The sequence below is a fragment of the Mya arenaria genome, chromosome 10, assembly GCF_026914265.1.
Source record: "Mya arenaria isolate MELC-2E11 chromosome 10, ASM2691426v1".
In the NCBI taxonomy this organism is placed as follows: domain Eukaryota; kingdom Metazoa; phylum Mollusca; class Bivalvia; order Myida; family Myidae; genus Mya; species Mya arenaria.
Genome location: NC_069131.1, coordinates 46,350,752 through 46,366,388, shown reverse-complemented (window position 1 = coordinate 46,366,388; position 15,637 = coordinate 46,350,752). Strand labels below are relative to the sequence as shown.

At 39.4% G+C, this 15,637-nt stretch overlaps 1 protein-coding gene across 1 annotated transcript; it reads right to left on the bottom strand.

Moving 5' to 3' along the window:
- Window positions 1-718: 718 nt before the first annotated feature.
- On the bottom strand, window positions 719-2,913 carry LOC128206390 (transmembrane protein 205-like). Its single transcript, XM_052908797.1, has 4 exons — window positions 2,498-2,913; window positions 2,049-2,212; window positions 1,610-1,773; window positions 719-1,318 (listed from the first exon to the last, which is right to left on the bottom strand). Exons 1-4 carry the CDS (start codon window positions 2,776-2,778, stop codon window positions 1,034-1,036), a joined length of 894 nt encoding a protein of 297 aa, XP_052764757.1. The 5' UTR covers window positions 2,779-2,913; the 3' UTR covers window positions 719-1,033.
- Window positions 2,914-15,637: the final 12,724 nt, after the last annotated feature.

Genomic DNA, 15,637 nt, shown 5'->3' with positions numbered 1-15,637 from the left:
ATGAGAAAACCCCCACTGTTTTGTTCGCAGTATTAAACTCTTGTTTAGGAATGTTCTGTAGGGTCGTACGCAATACTCAGAAACTTAGAGGGACTCGCTCGTATTTTGGTATAATGCACTTTTTGTATGACGAAATAAAGTGTGGCAAGTCAATAGGAGTTCTAAAACTAATACCAAAAGACGGAAACCTTCAGAAAATGTTGATATTTGGTCAAATGTCCTCTTTCTAAAACTATCAAAAAGGGTTGGTTAAGTCTTGGTGGTCTAGTGGTTACCGCGTCTGTTTTCTATTTTATATTTTTACTTTCCCCGGCGTCGGTTCCCAACCCACTAAAACCAAAAAAAAAAATTATACTAAAATTGATTTGTTTCTGCAATTTCGATTTCGTAGAATAAAATAATGATAAAATAGTGTTTTATAGAGTCATTTCCGGGAAAACTAATTGTTGGAAGGCAGATTCTCAAAATCTTAAGATTCATACTTATGGGCAGGCTTAAAAATGGATGTACAAATTTGTAAAAAATCACACGAAAAGATAACATTTAAAATTTTTCTTTTGAAACACGATACACTGCTTATCAGCTGTGGGGACTTTATATTGAGATTAAGAATTCAACAGATATTTACAGACTTTTTTTAAAGAATGGAATGGTTTTGTTTTCTTTTTTTCGCTACGCAAGGTTTATATATAAATATAAATCAAAATGTATAGTAATGTTTATTTAAAAATAATTGCATTCCATGCAATAGGCATAGACAAATGTATTAAAAGTATTTAAATTGTAAAACAATTAAATTTGAATCCCTGAAGACATTCAAACAGTAAAATTCTTATATAGCTATATATACACTTCAATACGCATTATACATGGTATATGCTACAAATTGTGAACTCATTACTTATATTTGAATTTAGCATGACATCAATGGGTTGATATCTAAACGTAACACATGTTGTTAATGAGAGTTGAGCGAAAAGGTGCATGGATCTTCAACAAAAGATTAATCCCAGCAGTTGTATATTTCTAGACGCTAGAATGTACATAGACAAGCCAGATGGTACACGTACACCACATTGCATATCATCGTCAATATGTTCGCCACTCCTGAGACGCTGTGGTACATTCTGAAGAGCTTGTAATATTGCACGTAGTCCGGCTGTTTCTTGAGTTCCGACCGGTCACAAAAGCCGACCGCCAAGGCGACATTCGTGCCCTTCTCCAATTCAAACATGTGGATCATTGAGTTCACAATGCCGGGAGCCAGGAAAAAGCTATTGAGGAATGTCAAAGCTATACAAGCGCCGAGGAGGAACATCTGAAACAGAGCGAGACAAATGTTTATACGTAAAGTCAGAACGCGTTAGTCGTTATGCAAACGAGACAAGCATTACATGTAATGACGGTTGACTTTAATTAATTTATCAATTAAACAAAAATACAGACACAGACGTTAAGGTTTCAACATGACGTTTTCATCAAACTAATATAATAAAACAACCTCAAGAATGCACAATTTGAAAAACAGTATAAACTACAACATGAACTAAGTAAAAGTATAAGCTTGCAATTAACTTTACAATACAAATATATTTGTGTATATATTAACCTTGTGCGTTTCTTCTGATGTCCTTGATTCGTGGAAAGAGCGCATAGCATATGTCACAAAGGTGAGGCAGGACAGCCCTAAACACGTCCCGAAATACAGGGGGAACAGCCTGCACTGAACGCGCCCAAACATGAGTCGTGGGAGATTGAAAAACATCGTTATTCCTGAAAGTGTAAAGTTATTTCAAAACTTTACCATAAGTAATAGAGAAACATTTTCTTGCATCGTAGTAAACAAATCGTTTCATACCAACAGTCATTTTTTTAAATTAACAAGTATTGCATTTTATAAACATAGATTAATATGCGATCAATATTTTTTTATAATTAATTTCAATAACCGACTTTCAAAGATTTTAGTTGAAAAAAGACATATGTCGCATAAATCTGCGCACAAAAGCAATGATACGTGCACTCACAGTTGTTAAATTTATAAGTACCTGCAATAAATGTCACCCAACATTGGGCCCCGAAGTGCGCGGCGAAGCTCAGAATGTGGAGAAACGTAACAAGTTTCGATGTTTCATTGCTTCCTGTCCCAGCTATGAGGTACAAGATGGTTGTGGCCAGGGCAATGGCCGAAAAATACTGCACAAATCGTGAACTGTAAAAATACAAGAACTTACTGTTTTATGTGTTGTAATGTATTGAAAAGAAAACAATATTGCTATTTAAAACAAATTGAACTCTCTCAATGTATCTAGACATTAACGTTCGAAGTATTATATAAATAAAAATTACAATAAGGCATAAAGTTGTAATAACAGAATAAATATATTTTGAACATATAAATGACATTTTCAACTGTAAATTATACCGCCATTTTTAGAAACTAAAGTCAGTGTATTTCAACTGGAAATACACTTGAGACTCGACACTTGACACTTACCATGTCTTTGTACAGACGTCTTTCACATCTTCTACAGGGCCTGAATTACACGAAAGTCCACTCCCCGGCTTTCCCCGACGATATGTTAAGTAGTTGTACGGTACATGTACCTCGAAGCCACCCCGAAACGCACACTGCTCCGAAAGACGTGTGTTTCCGGCCATTGGCACACAGGGATCACTGTCGGACCGCTCCCGATCTAAGCTGTTTTGTTCACACTTCCCCGGACACGTGCAGTACATGTCTTCAAATTGAACTCCAATATTCTTCCTTATACACATATCTCTGTCGTAAACAATTCTCTAAACTGTGTGTACAGAGTACTGATACGTTCTGTTGTTGTATTCTGGTATGTAATATCTCGCTTTAGCAACCAATTGGTCTCTCTTCTCTATATTTATGAGACATTTCGCTCGCACAACATCCTTATATACACCTCTATATCTGCATCACCGGTGTCCAATAACGCGGGCAACTCTATTTTAAACTTTTTGTTGGTTAATGGGATCAATATAATGTTTTGCATGCAAATGGCTATTTACTTTTCATTGACGTTATTCAGATACGAGCGTCATTTTCTCGATTTTTCCAGAATGGCTAAGGAAGCATTTCAATTAACTGCAGTTACTGGATTAGAAACGATGTACACGTCCAATAAAGTATGTTCAATTGCAAAGCAATCGTCATATAACTTATGTTCTGCTGTTGGTAACATATGTTCTGCTTTTGACGCAGTTGGCGTGGGCTGGGAATGTATACAATGCAAAATTAATAACTTACGTCAACATGAACTCACAGAAATAGTAAAGTTACGCAACTTTTCCATGTTAAAATCAGAAGAAGTTTGAGATTGTGCACACATAAACTAGTAAAAACCCCAGTGAACTCCTGTTTCACCGACCGTTCAAAGGTCAGACCCAAGCATTTCTTGATGTATCAAGATATATATTTTGTTACATAATTATGTGGTATATCTGTGCTGTTCATTCGTTTAGTGTCAGTAAGGCCATAACATGATTGTGGTTAGATGTTGGATCAATGGCTCATCACCCAACATATAAAGGCTGACACTCAAGATTGAACCCACCATATAAAGGCTGACACTCAAGATTGAACCCACCATATAAAGGCTGACACTCAAGATTGAACCCAACATATAAAGGCTGACACTCAAGATTGAACCCACCATATAAAGGCTGACAAACAAGACTGACACCACCACATACAGGCTGACACTCAAGGCTGACACCACCATATAAAGGCTGACACTCAAGATTGAACCCACCATATAAAGACTGAGACTCAAGACTGAACCCACCATATAAAGGCTGACACTCAAGATTGAACCCACCATATAAAGGCTGACACTCAAGATTGAACCCACCATATAAAGGCTGACACTCAAGATTGAACCCACCATATAAAGGCTGACACTCAAGATTGAATCCACCATATAAGAGCTGACACTCAAGATTGAACCCACCATATAAAGACTGACACTCAAGATTGAACCCACCATATAAAGGCAAACACTCAAGGCTGACACCACCATATAAAGGCTGACACTCAAGGCTGACACCACCATATACAGGCTGACACTCAAGATTGAACCCACCATATAAAGGCTGACAAACAAGACTGACCCCACCACATACAGGCTGACACTCAAGGCTGACACCACCATATAAAGGCTGACACTCAAGATTGAACCCACCATATAAAGGCTGACACTCAAGATTGAACCCACCATATAAAGGCTGACAAACAAGACTGACCCCACCACATACAGGCTGACACTCAAGGCTGACACCACCATATACAGGCTGACACTCAAGGTTGACACAACCATATAAAGACTGACACTCAAGACTGAATCCACCAAATAAAGGCTGACACTCAAGACTGAACCCACCATATAAAGGCTGACACTCAAGGCTGACACTCAAGGCTGACACCACCATATAAAGGCTAACACTCAAGACTGAATCCACCATATAAAGGCTGACACTCAAGGCTGAACCCACCATATAAAGGCTGACACTCAAGACTGAATCCACCATATAAAGGCTGACACTCAAGGCTGACACCACCATATAAAGGCTGACACTCAAGACTGAACCCACCACATACAGGCTGACACACAAGACTGACACCATCACATACAGGCTGACACTCAAGGCTGACACCATCATATAAAGGCAAACACTCAAGGCTGTCACCACCATATACAGGCTGACACTCAAGATTGACACCACCATATACCGGCTGACACTCAAGACTGACACCACCATATATAGGCTGATACTCAAGGCTGACACCACCATATATAGGCTGACACTCAAGGCTGACACCACCATATACAGGCTGACACTCAAGACTGACACCACCATATATAGGCTGATACTCAAGGCTGACACCACCATATATAGGCTGACACTCAAGGCTGACACCACCATATACAGGCTGACACTCAAGACTGAATCCACCATATACAGGCAAACACTCAAGACTGACACCACCATATAAAGGCAAACACTCAAGGCTGACACCACCATATATAGGCTGACACTCAAGACTGACACCACCATATACAGGCTGACACTCAAGACTGACACCACCATATACAGGCTGACACTCAAGACTGACACCACCATATATAGGCTGACACTCAAGACTGACACCACCATATATAGGCTGACACTCAAGGCTGACACCACCATATAACTGTTGACACTCTATACCGACACCGCCATAAAACTGTGGACGCCCAATACTGACACCGCCATACATGGGTTGACATTCTATACTGACACCGCCATACAACTGTTGACACTCTTTACTGACACCATCATACAACTGTTGACACTCTTTACTGACACCGCCATACAACTATTGACACTCTTTACTGACACCACCATACAACTGTTGACACTCTATACTGACACCATCATACAACTATTGACACTCTTTACTGACACCATCATACAACTCGAGGGTTGAAAGCGAAAAGGTTCTATCTGCTTCTTTATTTAATGTCACTTAGAACCTTTTCGCATTCACCCCTCGAACTGTTGACACTCTTTACTGACACCATCATACAACTATTGACACTCTTTACTGACACCACCATACAACTATTGACACTCCATACTGACACCACCATACAACTATTGACACTCTTTACTGACACCATCATACAACTGTTGACACTCTTTACTGACACCATCATACAACTATTGACACTCTATACTGACACCACCATACAACTATTGACACTCTTTACTGACACCACCATACAACTAATGACACTCTATACTGACACCACCATACAACTGTTGACACTCTTTACTGACACCGCCATACATGAGTTGACATTCTATACTGACACCGCCATACAACTGTTGACACTCTATACTGACACCACCATATACAACTGTTGACACTCTATACTGACACCACCATATACAACTGTTGACACTCTATACTGACACCACCATATAACTGTTGACACTCTATACTGACACCACCATACAACTGTTGACACTCTATACTGACACCATCATACAACTGTTGACACTCTATACTGACACCACCATACAACTGTTGACACTCTATATTGACAACACCATACAACTGTTGACTCTCTATACTGACACCGCCATACAGCTGTTGACACTATATACTGACACCGCCATACAACTGTTGACACTCTATACTGACACCGCCATACAACTGTTGACACTCTATACTGACACCACCATACAACGGTTGACACTCTATACTGACTCCCCCATACAACCGTTGACACTCTATACTGACACCGCCATACAACGGTTGACACTCTATATTGACACCACCATACAACTGTTGACACTCTAAACTGACACCACCATACAACCGTTGACACTCTATACTGACACCACCATACAACGGTTGACACTCTATACTGACTCCCCCATACCACCGTTGACACTCTATACTGACACCACCATACAACGGTTGACACTCTATACTGACTCCCCCATACAACCGTTGACACTCTATACTGACACCGCCATACAACTGTTGACTCTCTATACTGACACCGCCATACAACTGTTGACACTCTATACTGACACCGCCATACAACCGTTGACACTCTATACTGACACCGCCATACAACTGTTGACTCTCTATACTGACACCACCATCACCACCATACAACTGTTGACACTCTATACTGACACCACCATATAACTGTTGACACTCTATACTGACACCACCATATACAACTGTTGACACTCTATACTGACACCACCATACAACTGTTGACACTCTATACTGACACCGCCATATAACTGTTGACACTCTATACTGACACCACCATATTACTGTTGACTCTCTATACTGACACCACCATACAACTGTTGACACTCTATACTGACACCACCATACAACTGTTGACGCTTTATACTGATAATATACTGACACCGCCATACATGGGTTGACACTCTATACTGACACCACCATATACAACTGTTGACACTCTGTACTGACACCACCATATACAACTGTTGACTCTCTATACTGACACCACCATATACAACTGTTGACACTCTATACTGACACCACCATATAACTGTTGACACTCTATACTGACACCACCATATAACTGTTGACACTCTATACTGACACCACCATATAACTGTTGACACTCTATACTGACACCACCATATACAACTGTTGACACTCTATACTGACACCACCATACAACTGTTGACTCTCTATACTGACACCGCCATACAACTATTGACACTCTATACTGACACCACCATACAACTGTTGACACTCTATACTGACACCGCCATGTACAACTGTAATCATTATTATTATTATTATTATTATTATTATTATTATTATTATTATTATATTATTATTATTATTATTATTATTATTATTATTATTATTATTATTATTATTATTATTATTATTATTATTATTATTATTGATGTATATAAACGCGGGTGAACGGTATTTAAAAAGTTGGTATTTAAAACATAGTACAGAAAATTACCCATATCATCAAACACGTTAATAACCTGTACACTGCCCCAGTCCAACGTCACTATGGCAACTAAATAAACATATCTGCCGTACGTGTCGCTACCAGGTCGTTGACGGATCCACAGAGTATTTTCTACGGTCACCGACTTTATCCTGTATGAACTAGATCGGAACTATATGGGTTTGCATGTATCAGACATTGCATGCGATTCCAATAATCATCATGTTCAGTGAAACAGTGGAATGATGACAAGTATTTCCAGTAAATAAACTCGGTCAATCAATGTGCAATCGCATTTTACAAATGGTAAACAACAAACAACATTTTCCGTTTGAAAGTACCGTTCCCGTATTTTTCTAGAAATGCATTCGTCACGTAAATATTGCAATATCATCAAGCATACTGATATTTGATTCTGTCCCTTGTCGCACATACTTAATTCACTTCAAGTCACGTCTTACGTGCATCAACCAGAGTAATGACCACAATTTAACCTTTGGTTACCTTTATATCTAAAATTAACTGCTACAGCAATGTCGCTTAGATTGGGTGGTCCGTTTAGCTAAACTATATTCTGTAAACGTGACAACACTATTTAGTAACGAAGGACATAATACACTTGTATAATGTTAATGTGAACATATTAAATAGATTTTTTCTGTCATGTTCAATGTCATGTAGGATTTCTAGAAGAGAACGAAAACAAAAACTTTCTTTCTTACATGACGACGGATAAAAATGTATATCATATGACAAGTAATTTGAAATCTGCCATATTAAATAACTCTACCGTTTCCTGTTATACATCTTGTCTCGTACTAGCTGCAGTAACGCCCAAGTACATCTTGTCTAGTACAAGCTGCAGTTACGCCCAAATACACCTTGTCTCGTACTAGCTGCAGTAACGCCCAAGTACAACTTGTCTCGTACTAGCTGAAGTAACGCCCAAGTACACCTTGTCTCGTACTAGCTGAAGTAACGCCCAAGTACACCTTGTCTCGTACTAGCTGCAGTAACGCCCAAGTACAACTTGTCTCGTACTAGCTGAGGTAACGCAAAAGTACACCTTTTCTCGATCTAACTGAAGTAACGCCCATGCATATCTTGACTTGTACTAGCTGCAGTAACACCCAAGTACACATTGTCTCGTACTAGCTGAAGTAACGCCCAAGTATATATTGTCTCGTACTAGCTGAAGTAACGCCCAAGTACAACTTGTCTCGTACTAGCTGAAGTAACGCCCAAGTACAACTTGTCTCATACTAGCTGAAGTAACGCCCAAGTACACATTGTCTCGTACTAGCTGAAGTAACACCCAAGTATATATTGTCTCGTACTAGCTGAAGTAACGCCCAAGTACATATTGTCTCGTACTAGCTGAAGTAACGCCCAAGTACACATTGTCTCGTACTAGCTAAAGTAACGTCCAAGTACATATTGTCTCGTACTAGCTGAAGTAACGCCCAAGTACACATTGTCTCGTACTAGCTGAAGTAACGCCTAAGTACACATTGCCTCGTACTAGCTGAAGTAACACCCAAGTACACATTGCCTCGTACTAGCTGAAGTAACGCCAAAGTACACATTGTCTCGTACTAGCTGAAGTAACGCTCAAGTACATATTGTCTCGTACTTGCTGAAGTAACGCTCAAGTACATATTGTCTCGTACTAGCTCGAGTAACGCCCAAGTACACATTGTCTCGTACTAGCTGAAGTTACGCCCAAGTACATATTGTCTCGTACTAGCTGAAGTAACGTTCAAGAACAACTTGTCTCGTACTAGCTGAAGTAACGCCCAAGTACAACTTGTCTCGTACTAGCTGAAGTAACGCCCAAGTACACATAATCTCGTACTAGCTGAAGTAACGCCCAAGTACACCTTATCTCGTACTAGCTGAAGTAACACCCAAGTACATATTGTCTCGTACTAGCTGAAGTAACGCCCAAGTACACATTGTCTCGTACTAGCTGAAGTAACGCCCAAGTATATATTGTCTCGTACTAGCTGAAGTAACGCCCAAGTACATATTGTCTCGTACTATCTGAAGTAACGCCCAAGTATATATTGTCTCGTACTATCTGCAGTAACGCCCAAGTATATATTGTCTCGTACTAGATGAAGTAACACCCAAGTACATATTGTCTCGTACTAGCTGAATTAACGCCCAAGTACACATTGTCTCGTACTATTTGAAGTAACGCCCAAGTACATATTGTCTCGTACTAGCTGCAGTAACGCCCAAGTACACCTTGTCTCGTACTAGCTGCTGTAACGCCCAAGTACACCTTGTCTCGTACTATCTGCAGTAACGCCCAAGTATATATTGTCTCGTACTATCTGCAGTAACGCCCAAGTACACATTTTCTCGTACTAGCTGAAGTAACGCCCAAGTACATATTGTCTCGTACTAGCTGCAGTAACGCCCAAGTACATATTGTCTCGTACTAGCTGCAGTAACGCCCAAGTACACATTGTCTCGTACTATCTGAAGTTACGCCCAAGTACACCTTTTCTCGATATAACTGCAGTAACGCCCATGTATATCTTGACTTGTACTAGCTGCAGTAACACCCAAGAACATCTTGTCTCATACTAGCTGCAGTAAAACCTAACCAGGACATTATTGTCCGGTACTAGCTACAGTAACGACAAAGAACATATTGTATTGTACTAGCTACAGTAACGACCAAGTACATATTGTATTGTACTAGCTACAGTAACGACCAAGAACATATTGTCTCGTTTAAGCTGCATTAACAACCAAGTACATATTGTCTCGTACTTGCCACAGTAACGACCAAGAACATACTGTCTCGTTCTAGCTGCAGTAACATCCTATCACAAATTGTTTCGTTTTAGCTGCAGTAACGCCCAATAACATATTGTCTCGTTTTAGTGTCAGTAACGCTCAATAACATATTGGCTCGTTTAAGCTGCATTAACGTCCTAGAACATATTATTTCGTGTTTGGTGCAGTAACGCCAAATACATATTGTGTCGTTTAAGCTGCAGTAACGCCCAATAACATATTGTCTCGTTTTAGTGTCAGTAACGCTCAATAACATATTGGCTCGTTTAAGCTGCATTAACGTCCTAGATCATATTATTTCGTGTTTGGTGCAGTAACGCCCAAATACATATTGTCTCATTTTAGCTGCAGTAACGCCCATTAACATATTGTCTCGTTTTAGCTACAGTAAAGCCCAAATACATCTTGTCTCGAACTAGCTGCAGAAACGCTCAAGTACATATTGTCTCGTTTTAGCTACAGAAACACCCAAGAACATTTTGTCTCGTACTAGCTACTGTAACGACCAAGAACATATTGTCTTTTACTAGCTGCAGTAGCGCCCAAATACATATTTTCTCGTACTAGCTACAGTAACGACCAAGAACATATTGTTTCATTCTAACCGCAGTAATGCCCAAATACATATTGCCTCGTTCTAGCTACAGTAACGACCAAGAACATGTTATCTCGTTCTAGCTACATTAACGCCCAAGAACATACTGTCTCGTACTAGCTGCAGTTACGTCCAATAACATATTGTCTCGTTTTAGTGTCAGTAACGCTCACTAACATATTGGCTCGTTTAAGCTGCATTAACGTTCTAGAACCAATTATTTCGTGTTTGGTGCAGTAACGCCCAAATACATATTGTCTCGTTTTAGCTGCAGTAATGCCCAATAAAATATTGTCTCATTTAAGCTGCAGTAACGCCCAATAACATATTGTCTCGTTTTAGCTACAGTAACGCCCAAATACATCTTGTTTCGAACTAGCTGCAGAAACGCTCAAGTACATATTGTCTCGAACTAGCTGCAGTGACGCCCAAGAACATATTGTCTCGTTTTAGCTACAGTAACACCCAAGAACATTTTGTCTCGTACTAGCTACTGTAACGACCAAGAACATTATTGTCTTTTACTATCTGCAGTAGCACCCAAATACATATTTTCTCGTACTAGCTACAGTAACGACCAAGAACATATTGTTTTATTCTAGCCGCAGTAATGCCCAAATACATACTGCCTCGTTCTAGCTACAGTAACGACCAAGAACATGCTATCTCGTTCTAGCTACAGTAACGCCCAAGAACAGATTTAGCGTACAAGCTACCGTTACATCGAAATACATCGTGTCTCGTACTAGCTGCAGTTACGCCCAAATACATCGTGTCTCGTACTAGCTGCAGTAACGACCAACTACACATCGTCTTTAGCTGCACTAACGACCAAGTACATCTTGTCTCGTACAAGATGCAGTAACGCCAAAGTATATCTTGTAAAATAATAGCCACGGTCAGGCCGATGTATATCTTATTTCGTACTAGCTACAGTAACGCCCAAGTACACACTATCTCGTACTAGCTACAGTAACACCCAAATACACCTTATCGCGTACTAGCTGAAGTAACGCCCATCTACACCTAGTATAGTACTAACTGCAGTAATGTCCATGTACATCTGGCTTGTACTAGCACAGCAACGCCCAAGAACATCTTGTCTCTTAATAGCTACATTAACGAGCAAGTACACATTGTCCCGTACTAGCTACAGGAACGACCAAGAACATATTGTTTTGTACTAGCTACAGTTACGACCAAGAAAATATTGTTTCGTACTAGCTACAGTAACGACCAAGAACATATTGTCTCGTACTAGCTGCAGTAACGTCCTATAACATATGGTCTCGTTTGAGTTGCAGTAACGTCCTAGAACATATTGTTTTGATTTATCTGCAGTAACGCCCAATAACATCTTGTCTCGTACTAGCTGCAGTAACACCCAAGAGCATTATTGTATGGTTCCAGCTGCAGTAACGACCAAGTACACATTGTCTCGTAAATCCCCAAGTTTCGCCCCCTTAAACATCAAAATCCTGGACCCGCCCATATTTACGTCATGCGATAATCACACCCCTTTTAATTATAAATTGCTACGGAAAATAGGCTAGACGAAGCATTGCAGTGCAAATGTAATCAATAGTTGGTGGTAGTGTAATAGATTCAGGGTAAACACAAGTCAGGAAGCCTTTTGATGTGTTGTTGTTTCAACGTTCTTCACAAAGAAAGGCAACATTGGGATCGGTCTGCATTTGACGTAAACAGTTGTCTTCCATTAAAACACCGTTCGCTTTCAAAGGTTTTTCATATACTTTGTTTTCAGCTTTGAAAATATAAGCCCCACTGTTCGGTTATATGTTCACGGTCTCTAACCACAGACCCATTAAAATTCATCCTAGATGTATTATGCAAAAAAAAAAATAGATTTGGTTAGGGTAACAGGTAGGATAGGTAGGCTTTTTTATTAGGCTTTATGTAATCTTGAACGTTATTGTTATCATTGGAGAATTGTGGTAAAGTATTCTTCTGTATGGAACTTTAATTAAAGGTCTTAAACTATATATTGAAACAGGCACTTATTATGTTTGTTTTTATTTTGTTTACCAACTATCTATAAAACAGTGCGGTCGGTGCCTATTTCGTAGGAAGAGACGGGTCACCAGAACCAAATGTATTTTTAAAGTGACTCGCTCATGTTTTTGGATAAAAAATAGTGTTCCAAGTAAAACATCTGAAAACACTTAACATTATTTTACGCTATGGTATTGCAGAAACAAAATACAGTTCTAGCATAAAAAGGTATTTTGGTTCGATTTTGGTAAAGTCTATGAAAAATAGAAAACCGCCGGTTAGTCCACACGGCCACCGGGACTTTAACAAAAGTTGTGGATATGTTGACCTGTTAAGGATACATTGATAACATCACAGGATAATGTAATTCAACCAATCACGCATCATTGTGGTCTTCAAAGACGATATGAGCAAATATCGACATTTGTTGAAGGGATCCAGCTTTTGGTAGTTTTGTTTTAACACTCCTTATGATTTGCCACACTTTATTTCGTAATTTAAAAAAGTGCATTTTACAAACCATGAGCGAGTCACTTTAAGTCCTTATAGTTGATTGTATGTATTCGTTGTTTCTTCACTATTTTCCAGAATCGATTAAGTTAAGTTCGGCTCTTGTATTTTGATTCCTTAGATATGCATTGATAAAGTTTCCATATAGCCTTTGGTAGTTACGCTTTGCGCCTTCATATTGTTCAATGACAACGCGTTCATGGCTACGCGGACTCCCCTCGCAGCACCACACGCGAGGCCGTCCCTCCATGTCCGCGTGCGCTTCTTAAGCTCAACATCCTAATATGTAATAAAGTGCAATTTGCTGACATGGAACTTCACCATTTACAATACTTTCAGCCTTCTGTTCGTAATATCAAGTTTCTTATCACACTTAATAATGATATTATGATAAATACAGCACCAATAAACGTTCCAGCAGGCACACGACATCGGTTCGACGTCGGATAGACGTTGTATACTCCCGGCGCCACGGCTGTGCTGTCGGCGGCCAATCATCCTGGTATAAAGTAGACTGGTACCATACGTTACTTTTCTAGAATATCTAAATTCTTTTTGGAGAGAATAGAAAGAGGGTACCAGTGCATATTTAAAGCGGACGTTAATATAACGACAAAACCCGAAGTCCACACATCGTTATTACCAAAATACATGTACGACGTCTTTGTCTGACGTCGTGCTGACGTAGGTGTGTGTCGTATTTAGTCGTTTATGTCCAAAGTATTTGTAAATACATGATGAACTTTTTGAGTTTAATAAAGAATTACGGTTTGACAGAAACGAACAAAAAAATGTCCACACGAAGTATACTGAACACTGTGTGGTGAAATCAAAGTACTGCAGTGGTTGGTTGGCATGTGTGATTTTGCTGAAATGTTTCCGTAGTATGGAGAATACTTTCAGAGCTAGTGAAATGTTGAATTAGATAAATTGATGAATAACGCATGTGCTAATGTACAAGTAAAACGTGTGAATAACACAAAAAGAGGTCCACGGAGCGAACGCCATCTTTTGTTTTGTTTTTACTAGTGGAACAAGGGACAAACTCTAAAAATATTAAAGCCTATGGTCACGAGCCTAGCTTTGCGTGTGTTTATTGTCTCTGGCAACATGTGTTCCAAGTTTCATTTGTATAACTTGAACAGTTATTGAGTTATGGCCAGGGTTAAAACTGTATTGGCATGATGACGACAACAACACCAAAACTGCGTGTATTTCATCCATATCGCGAGATTACTACGTTTTGACGGAAGTGATAACTTAAAATGATTATGATAATTTAATGATGAGGATATAGGCCAGTTAGCTATTCTTGTGTTGTTATTTTCCACTCAAACAAAGGTAATTCACAATGAACAGTTTTTGTGTGTAATATAGAACGGGTAGTTATCGCAAGACGCTATAAAAGAGGATTTTTTTGCTTATTAGTTCATAAATTTCAATGACCGGGTAGTCATCATATAAGATTTCAGAGTACCAAAGAACAGGCCATCGTCAAAGAAGAATGCCTCAACTACTCCATAAGCATATATATATAGTCTCTGACTATTTGTGATAAAAGCATTTCCTGTGACTGGAAACGATGTCTAATTTTAACCAACCAATACTCTTCCGGTTCTATTTTGTTCTCGTGATAGTTCTCTGAACAATGTAACAAATCAGTTGTCACTATATTTCCTGTTGAAAACTCGCCATTTTGAGAAAACCGCGACAGGTCAATGTTACCGCCCCGTCATCACCCCTCCGTTGTCGACCTCGACGGAAACAGGGGTCGAGACTTACAATATTTTCCAGGACTCCCGAAGAAACACCACCAGATGAAATCAAGCGGGCTTTTATATGCTGGTTTTACAAATAATTTTACATTCGGTATGTAGTAGAATATTTACACACCTTTAAAATACTACACTGAAGAAGAATTTAAGAGTCCTTCGACAATTTGTTCTTTATATACACTAACTTCTCTATTCTCACATAGCCCGGGATTTGCTAATTTGCATATTACCAACCAAGTTTACATCCGGTATGAACGTACTTCCGTTTTATACGGAATATTATTATGAACGCACCTCCGCCGCTGTAGACCTCTGCCGCCTACAGGGGACCGTTACACTTCAACCATCAGGAAAGCCGAGCTTTAAAGATTGTTGAAGTTTCAACTTACCAT

Excerpts from the sequence above, each read along its gene's own strand:
- LOC128206390 (XM_052908797.1), bottom strand. The coding sequence starts at position 2,778 with ATGTGTATAAGGAAGAATATTGGAGTTCAATTTGAAGACATGTACTGC. Across the intron at positions 2,213-2,497 it reads GACGTCTGTACAAAGACATG|TTCACGATTTGTGCAGTATT; the intron begins GTAAGTGTCAAG and ends GTATTTTTACAG. Across the intron at positions 1,774-2,048 it reads TTGGGTGACATTTATTGCAG|GAATAACGATGTTTTTCAAT; the intron begins GTACTTATAAAT and ends TTACACTTTCAG.